At 51.7% G+C, this 8,661-nt stretch overlaps 2 protein-coding genes across 4 annotated transcripts in view; both read left to right on the top strand.

Annotated features, from left to right (window-relative positions):
* LOC109520224 (uncharacterized) overlaps positions 1-2,463 on the top strand; it is an 11,214-nt gene extending 8,751 nt beyond the window's left edge. Inside the window, exons 15-17 of the mRNA XM_019877324.1 lie at positions 6-395; positions 1,047-1,190; positions 1,935-2,463. Of these exons, the coding sequence (XP_019732883.1) occupies positions 6-395; positions 1,047-1,190; positions 1,935-2,293 (893 nt within the window). The 3' untranslated portion in view covers positions 2,294-2,463. The remainder of the gene's footprint in view (positions 1-5; positions 396-1,046; positions 1,191-1,934) is intronic.
* Positions 2,464-3,027: 564 nt separating this feature from the next.
* On the top strand, positions 3,028-7,997 carry LOC109520878 (mitogen-activated protein kinase-binding protein 1-like). Of its 3 annotated transcripts, XM_019878423.1 has the most exons (9): positions 3,028-3,486; positions 4,759-4,850; positions 6,033-6,095; positions 6,171-6,228; positions 6,319-6,489; positions 6,732-6,869; positions 6,965-7,147; positions 7,248-7,265; positions 7,643-7,997. In XM_019878423.1, exons 1-9 carry the CDS (start codon positions 3,367-3,369, stop codon positions 7,814-7,816), a joined length of 1,017 nt encoding a protein of 338 aa, XP_019733982.1. In that variant the 5' UTR covers positions 3,028-3,366; the 3' UTR covers positions 7,817-7,997. The 3 variants fall into 3 exon arrangements, with proteins under 3 accessions (XP_019733982.1, XP_019733990.1, XP_019734000.1); XM_019878431.1 differs by lacking the exon at positions 7,248-7,265 and having other exon boundaries at positions 3,030-3,486; positions 7,643-7,993; XM_019878441.1 differs by lacking the exon at positions 7,248-7,265 and having other exon boundaries at positions 3,030-3,486; positions 6,965-7,131; positions 7,643-7,778.
* Positions 7,998-8,661: the final 664 nt, after the last annotated feature.

Below are 8,661 nucleotides of genomic sequence, written 5' to 3'. Positions count from 1 at the left end.
AACAGCCGCCGCCGGCATCTTCCGGCTCTCCGCCTCGCCTCCCCACGAGCCCCGTCCCGCATCCCCGCCCTCCTCCGCACTGACCGGGCCCGCCGTCGCCGCAGGAACCGCCGGCCCCGGGCGCCAGGCGGCCCTTCGGCGGTCGCCAGCCTCTTCGGGCGACAACGTCGTATTTGTTTCCTCCACTCAGAAGCTGCCGAAGGAACAAGCTCCTCCTCCCACGCCCATCACAGTCGCCCCGGCCCCTCCCTCGCCTAGAGCCGCAGCTGTCAATTGGCCAAAGTTGGCCACGCCCATCGCCTCCCACTCGCCGCCAGTGATGAGGAATCGATCCAAGACGGTGCCCAACATCCTGTCTCGGTGCAAGAGCCTCCCCCCCGTGCCCGCCGTGAGTGGTAAGTAGCTCGGGACAGTTAGAACCGGCGATTTTTCCTGTGTGCGAATGTACGCGGGAGTTGGAGTTTCGAGTGAGTAGCAAATACACCGCTGATCATGTGAAGCAGAAACATTGAAAGGGAGCAATTAACTCATTCACTCCCAAAGATGTTTTTAAATGTCTTTTCAGACTTGGTCCAGAATTGGCTGGTACTGAATGAGTTAAGATACTGCAATGCCCTCGCTTGTGGGCAAGGAGAGCCACAGTCGCCAACACGAATGAAACCGTGTCCGCATCATACATTCAGCATCCCTGTTGCGCTTTGTCACATTTATGACGCACGCCGGAAACAACTTCAACAAAAATGTGTTGCCTCAGCATTGACGTCCATATATTGAGGTCAGATCAGGTTTATTTTGAAGTTAGCCTTCCTTCCGCATTGGCGCCGTGTTCATGTCATGCACCGCATGAACAATTGTTGCTGTAGGTAGCTTGACTACGAACACTTGGCAGTGTACATGCAAAGAAGCCTGGAGCATTTTTTTTTTTGGTTTTTAAATCGAGGTACCCAAATTATTCCAGGACTCGCTTCAGCCCGAAACTCAAGTACAGGTCCTTGAAAAAATGCGCTCAAAGAAGCTCCGTTCGTGACTGTCCGCCGCGGTTGCAGGCGACCCCGACGGCTTCCGGGCCATCCTGCCCGCTGAGCTTCTATCGGTGGTCGGGAGCGTGTTGCCAGGGCAACCCTTCCTGACTCTCACCCCGCTGATGACGGATTATACGCTGCTGCCCACGTCTTCTTCAGCAACAACAGGTATGCTTTCTTCAATAGCCTTCTACCCCCCCCCCCCTTTTACAATCGGGTCCGCAAATATTGGCATGTGACGCAACTAAGTAGTGGGGATGGCCGAGAAGCATCACCAGGTATTGATCGCACAGTGATGGCAAGTCTTGCACTGAGGCAACTGCTCATTTCTTTTGCACCAAGTTATGCCACAGGCATGACGGCACGCAGCGGGTTCTCTAGCTTCTTCTTCTTGGAGTCAAACGACGAGCACTCTGTAGAATAGGCTCTTGTGCACTCCAAACCCACGTTTTGTGCTCGAAAATTTCCTCTTGCGTGTTTCTAATTGGAGCACAAGTCTACACAGCAGCCGCAGAATGCCTTGCGGTTTGAGAACGGTGTTTCGTCCTGATTTTTTTATGTTGCTGTTTATTGAACATTTGCTCAAATGTAAATTTTTTTCTCTTTGTTACATACCTATCGGTTGTGATACATATTGTGAAATATCACCGCAATAAAATGAAAATTTGCTAACCCGTGCATTGCGATGAACTGAACACGTTACAATGATCACAGAAACGGAATCGAAATCGAATATGGGGTGGAAGTGCAACAATGAATCGATTCATTTCCGCACTGTCAATTTGAATTGGTCGAAATGTCTGACAAATAGTTGAATCGAAAAATGGAGAGTAATTGATTATGAACATAATTTCTAGTTGCAGTCACACGCACGCGCACACACATACTAAAGTCTCAGTCTGTCGTCTGCAGTTGACGCCCTGAACAGCTCGTTCCCATTGACTCCTGCCGCGACGCCGCTGCCAGCGCCGCTACCTGAGTCTCCGTCCCCCTCATCCTCCATTCCCACGGCGCCTGCCGTCAGCCCGACGGTATCGCCGTCAGCGTCACCTTTGGAGCGTCAACCCGCCCCCAAGGACGAGGGTTCGGGGCTGAATGGCCACGCGCTGGCCCCTCCCCCGCTGCTGCACATGAAAGCGGGCGGGGGTCCGGTGGATTGCCCGCCCCCCGCCCAGGCGCCGGCACCGCAGGCGCCGGCGGCGGAGGGCGTGTCGTGGCGGCCCATGCCCAGGTTGGTCCCGCTGGGCCTGCGAGGGGCCCCGCCCACGTGAGGACGCCTCAGCGGACGCTTTGCCGTTGACTTTGGAACCTCTCAATGAAACTTTTGTTTGTCCCCGAATTTTTTATTTTTCTACGTTGTAATTGCATAACAGACATCTGCAACACTAATTTAAATAAAGTCCGACGACACCTGTTTTACCCTTGGACCTCTATGCTAGCATCATGAGCGCATTAGATTGTTTCTTTTCTTTCATCCATTTTCGAGATTGTTTGTCCTCATCGGGGTCTCTGTTGAGCCGGAGTTTATCCCAGTTGACTCTGGGATGTATTGGCAAACAATGGACTGGTCGCCAGTAAATGTCAAGGGATCTAGACAATGGATTGGCCATCAGTCAGTCGTAGGGCCCGGACGACATAGCCGAATAGCAGGCAGCAAACAACCAATTGACTGGTCGCTGGAGGGTCAGGACATACAAACGATAGACTGTTGACCAGCCAATCGCAGGGTGAGCAGACAAAATCGACTGGGCACCAGTCCAGGTCGGTACGTTCAATGGACACGTCACCAGTCAATGTTAAGGTCTGTATAGACAATGACGTGGTCGCCAGGAATTGCCATGGCATGTATCGGTGAACTGAGTCATCGCCAATGAATCGCAGGGCATATTGAAAATCCACTGGTCGCCAGTCAATGTCAGAGCACATGTTGACAAAAAGAGTAAAGAAAGAACCATATTGATGAAAACTCTATTTTCATTTCTTGAAGTATAGCCATTTTTAAAAAATAGTCGAACGGGGCGGCATGGTGATCTGTTATCTGTCAGAAAACAAAGGTGCAACTTCCTTCAAGTTGTTTTACTTTGCAAGGGAAGACCGGAAACACTTGTGCCGCGTGATCCGCTGCGTCTGCAAATGTGTGTGCGTGAAGGCGTGTGCTCGTGACCGGGAGTCGCTTCTCTTCTTCTCCGCGGCGCCACGCTGCGATGCGGAACCGCAGCCGGCGACCCGGACCGGTCCACACGCACGAGGAGAACTCTTGGGTGAGGCTTCAGTTCGGCTCGGCTGAGCGAGGTCGTACTCGCAGACGTCATGCCGCAGGGAGCTAGCCGCTAGCACCGAAGCTATGAGCGGCGACGGCGCAGGAGGAGGTGCCATCAGTCGCCGCATCAAGAACCTGCTCAGATCCCCGTCAATCAAGCTTCGGGGGCGGGGCCGAGCAACACGTCATCAGCTGGGCGACAAGGTGCGCGCCGAGAAGTCGACAGCCTTGTTCTTTCAATTTTCACTTACGATTATTAGCGTTTAGCGCCTTTATAATATCGTGCTGCTTGTGCATTTCAAACACGTGATACATTTATGGGTTACATTATCCTGTATTGGTATCTTGACTTGCGAGTTGAATTCATTTCGCCACTGAGCCACTCACTGTATTTCTCGCCGGCGTGCCCATGGCGGCAAACGGAAAGAGCGGCTAACGTTCCACTCTTGAGTGTGTGCGGTCATTTGGTCCATGGGCATTTACCACATGCCTATTTGTCGCACGGACGCGAGACACGTCATTTGACTCGTGGTGATTCACAAATGTGACATGTGGTCAGACTGAGGTGACCTGTAGTTGGAAAGCCAAGAAGAATTTGACACGTCATTTGAATCAAAAACCGACTTATCGTTCACCACACGGGCAACTGATGTGTAATTTAATACATGGTCATTTACAGATGGTCACGTGACATGTCGGATGAATAACGGGACTTGTAATTGGAAAGTTGACAATGTGACTGTAAAATTGACTTGTGGTCATTTACCACATAGTCAATTGACTTGTCGGTTGACATGTGGACAACAACATCTGGTTATGTGACATGTCATTTGACTGATGTGACTTGAAATTTGAAAGTCAAACAACAATTTGCTTGAACCTTTACCACACGGTCAATTGATGTGGTCGTGTGGCACGTGGTCAGATGACCGGTTGTTTGTCACATGTTCATGAGAGTTGTGGTCATTTTGCACATTGCCTTTGGCACCCCGTGTTACGTGACCTGTTGTTTGATTCGCATTCAGCCTGTCCAAATTCACTACAGTTTATGTGGTCCTTGGAAACCACGTCCGGTCGAGTCACGCCGGAAGTGAAGTCATGCGGCCTCCGGAGGAACCGGCCTGTGTATTTGGACACTGCAATGGTTACTCAGCATTTGGTTATTTGTTACATGGTGATTTGTCTCGTGGTCATTTGGCACATGGTTGACAGCAGCCATCTTGTTTTGTGCGTATTTCAGAGCAAATGATAATTGTATGCTAACAGATGTGAACTGCTTTGCCAATGGTGACAAAGATTTGCCTGCTAGCGAGTGTGTCACAGCACCTATAGATGTTTGCTCTACATTAACGCCACTAACTCGTCTGTCAAGTCTCGGCAGTTCCTCCAGTCTCAAGTGGTGTGGGAGAGGGTCCCGTGACTTGCCAACAAGCTAGCAGATGCTAACATGTGACTCCATTTTCTTTTCCCGAGCAGGTGACCTTGGAGAAGGTTCTGGGCATCACGGCGCCCGGCAACCGTGCACTGTCGTGTGACCCAAAGAGTGGACTCTTGGCGTATCCCGCCGGGTGAGCGACTTGTCAAATTAGCGTCACGGTTAAAGCAGGGAGTAGCAACTTTGTCACTTCCTGTGGACGGGGGTCTGCATTTGGCTAATGCTAGCGATGTTGCTAATGTCAACGATCAAGGTTGTTTATTTGCCACACGTCTGGACCGAAACAGTTGATTTCTACCAGGGAGCTTTTTTTCCCCTTTCTTTTTATTAATGGAGAGATTTCATAGCTTTTCGCAGATCAAAGCCTTCAGGCCTAAGTCAAATGTCAAGGTTACAGCAATGTCAAATGTGCGTAACACGTTTTATTTTTTTTCCTGCACATTTGATTCGATTGTCTCCTAGCTTGGTGGACATAGAGACAAGCAATAAATGCTCAATTGATTCCTTTTTGGGGGCCATTGACCTTGTTTTTAAGAACTGGGACATGATCACCACCAAGAAGATGAAAATTTGCGTATCACATCGAGTCACATGTCAATTTATAGGCTTTTGTGAGGGCTTTCTGGCTATTTATTATTATTGTTTATTTATTTTTATTTTTTTTAATCTTCCCTCACGTGATGATGATGTTGTGACTAAAAGAAGGCTTTTTTTATTTATTATTATTATTATTATTATTTATTTTTTAAATCTTCCCTCACGTGATGATGTTGTGACTAAAAGAGAGGCTTTGGGGGTCTGAAAGTCATTGTAAAAGATTTGTTTTCAAGGTATACGTCGTGTGTGTGCGTAAATGACATCCCGGTATACTGTACATGTCACCGCGCCAGTTAGTCTAGTTGACGTGATGACTTGATGCGATCCACGCAAGCGAACAAAAGTCAATTGTGTCATTGGGGGTGTAATCGCAGCCTCGGGGAATGCCAGGAATGTTTTAGTCCGTACAGCTCATCCTCCCCCGCAGCGGCCAACCGGCCAATCGGGTGCAGGCGGACGAGGAGCTTATCTGATCAGTGGGCCGCTGCAGCCACAGTCAAGGAGGAAAGGGGGCGAGAGGGGAACGAGGGGGGGGCTGAGGCTGCGCGGCTGCGTGCTTAGCGTCCAACTCCAGCTAGCGTGATGAAGACGATGTCTTCTTCTGAAAACACTCACAACTTAACTCACTCAGATGATGACATGCACATTATTAGCATTGCGATTGACATGTTGTGAACCGAATTTTATCCCAGTCGTATTCGTGTTTTGTGTTGTGCAGGTGTGTTGTGGTCCTGCTGCATCCTCGCAAGAACAAGCAACGTCACATCTTCAACGCATCGAGGTAAGCTCGTCATTGGGGGGGGGTGGGGGGTTGGTGCCGTTGCCATGGTAACAGGCCGCGCGTGCGATTTTGCAGGAAGACCATTACCACGTTGGCCTTCTCACCCGATGGCAAGCATGTCGTCACTGGCGAGGTGAGTCCCGCCTGGCGCGATGCTGTTCATCTGACCTGCGGTCCTTTCGCGCATCGGCTCGCGTGACTCCCGGCGCCGTGTGGTCCTCAGAGCGGCCATATGCCGGCCGTGCGCGTGTGGGAGGTCCCGAGCGGCGTGCAGGTGGCGTCCCTCCAGGAGCACAAATACGGCGTGGCCTGCGTGGCCTTCTCCCCCAACATGAAGTACATCGTCAGCGTCGGCTACCAGCACGATATGTTGGTGCACGTGTGGAACTGGAAAGTAAGGCACTCGTGATCTCATGACGACACGTTTTTACTCCTTCCTAATCGTGCTCTTTTGGAAGTAAGCACCAACACCTAGTCGAAAGTTGAAATCCTGAGAGAAGCCTACTTCTCCCTTGGAGAAGGTTATATTCCCGGGATGAGGCTCTCGTAGCAAGCGAAGGTTCTTAGTTCTCATAGGAGGGACCAGTCCAGAGAGAAAGCGCTCGTCCCACATTGACTTCCCGTGTGTGTGTGTAGAAAGGCGTGGTGGTGGCGGCCAACAAGGTGTCGAGTAAGGTGACGGCCGTGTCCTTCTCGCACGACTCGTCCTACTTTGTGACGGCGGGGAATCGACACGTCAAGTTCTGGTACCTGGACCACAGCAGGACCTCCAAGGTGACACCGCGAGCCGCTCAAGTCGCGCCACCCGCCCAATTGGTGGGAACGAGTACGACCACCGCGTCTCTGTCTGCGTCCGCGCCCGCGCGCAGGTCAGCGCTGCCGTGCCGCTGCTGGGGCGTTCGGGGCTGCTGGGAGAACTGAAGAACAACTTTTTTTGCGACGTGGCGTGCGGCCGAGGACCGCAGGCGTCCTCCACCTTCTGCATCAGCACCTCGGGCCTCCTGGTGCAGCTGGACCAGCGCCGCATGCTCCACAAGTGGGTGGAGCTACGCGTGAGTCCGCACGTTTGTTCCCGCGCGTGTCGAGCGGATGCGCTCACGTGCTAATCGCAAGGCTTCTCTCTCCTTCCTTCTTCTTCTGCTTCCCGGGCAGAGGGTCGACTCTGCCCGTGTAAGTCAAGACGATCGAGACCCAACGTTCATGCTTTCGTTCATGCGTCGCATTTCTCTTCATTTTGTTTTCATGGCTTACGTTTTGCACTTCGACAAACCCGATTGCGATCAAGTCGGCACGTTGTGATCGACGTCGATCAAAACGGAGTTTGCAAATCATGTTCCGCCAATGACAAGATATTTCATGTTCAAACGCATCAACTTAAATATTGAATTGAAATTTGGGGGGCGGGGTCATGTTTCCCGCTGTGTGACATCATCCGTCGCTCCCTGTCATCGGTCATTCCGGCACATCGCGGGCCGCCGCTCGGCCGACTCGCGTCCTCGTTCTTGCCGTGTCACGTGACCTCACCCTAGGCGCGCGTGTGCCCGCAGGCGTCTCAGGCCACGTGCTTGTGCGTGACGGAGGAGCTGATCTTCTGCGGCTGCTCGGACGGCGCCGTGCGCGCCTTCAGCCCGCACACGCTGCACTTCCTCTGCACGCTGCCGCGCCCGCACTTCCTGGGCGCTGACATCGCCACCATGACGGATGCCAGGCAAGAAGGATAATATTTTCACACCGTCATTCATAAGGTGTAGCGAAAGCGATTATATTGATACCGCATGTACAAATACCAACGACTACTTTTTTTTTTTTTTAAGTGGAACCAAACCCACAAACGATGATAGCGACACTTCTTGCATTTCAAATGGTTGGCGACTCCTCTCAAATTTCCCACGACAATTCATTTTCCGTTCAAACCGATGATCTCCTGAGTGTGCTTGTGGCTAACGTGCGGCCATTTCTTGCAACCCCTCGGCAAGATTGTACAAGTTGACTTCGGCCAGGGGGTGTCTGAACGTTTTCTTCTGAGGGGCCGCACGCAGAAAAAAATGGAATGGACGGACTTTTTGAAACGCGCTGAAATCGGTCAAGAAAGCGATTCGAGATCGTTTGTATCCTCCTCCGCTTTCCGTTGAGGCTGTTACGGCAAATAGTTGGGGTGGGCAGTTTTTGGGGTGGGCAACAGCCCTTTTCTCAAGCAGGATAGCTCCGGCGCCGCGCTGAACGGCCGCAAATGGCCCCCGGGCCGTCGTTTGGACACCCCCTGACTTCGGCCTTCCTTCGGCTCCGTCACGCTTAACCAAAATGCTTTGTTTGTATCTTGGAATATCGAGAAACGTTCGACAGTATTTAAACGAATGTCTCGGTTGTAAAGGCACCTCGTCCCTTCTCACTCTGCCCACCTTCACCGTTTTTTTAACTCACCGTGCAGGCCATGTCAAATGTCATTTTATAATAGCTATTTGTGTGTGCCTGTGTGTGAGATTGTCACGTCACGGGCCGCAAATGGCCCCCGGGCCGTCGTTTGGACACCCCCTGACTTCGGCCTTCCTTCGGCTCCGTCACGCAG

This window comes from Hippocampus comes, unplaced genomic scaffold (assembly GCF_001891065.2).
Source record: "Hippocampus comes isolate QL1 unplaced genomic scaffold, H_comes_QL1_v1.1 scaffold295, whole genome shotgun sequence".
NCBI lineage: Eukaryota > Metazoa > Chordata > Actinopteri > Syngnathiformes > Syngnathidae > Hippocampus > Hippocampus comes.
Note: the sequence above shows the minus strand (reverse complement) of the source record. Positions and strands in the feature narration are given on the sequence as shown.

Bases quoted from the DNA above. Each gene is read 5' to 3' on its own strand.
- LOC109520878 (XM_019878423.1), top strand. From the start codon at position 3,367: ATGAGCGGCGACGGCGCAGGAGGAGGTGCCATCAGTCGCCGCATCAAG. The intron at 6,229-6,318 runs GTGAGTCCCGCC...TGTGGTCCTCAG, and splicing joins AGCATGTCGTCACTGGCGAG to AGCGGCCATATGCCGGCCGT. The intron at 6,490-6,731 runs GTAAGGCACTCG...GTGTGTGTGTAG, and splicing joins TGCACGTGTGGAACTGGAAA to AAAGGCGTGGTGGTGGCGGC.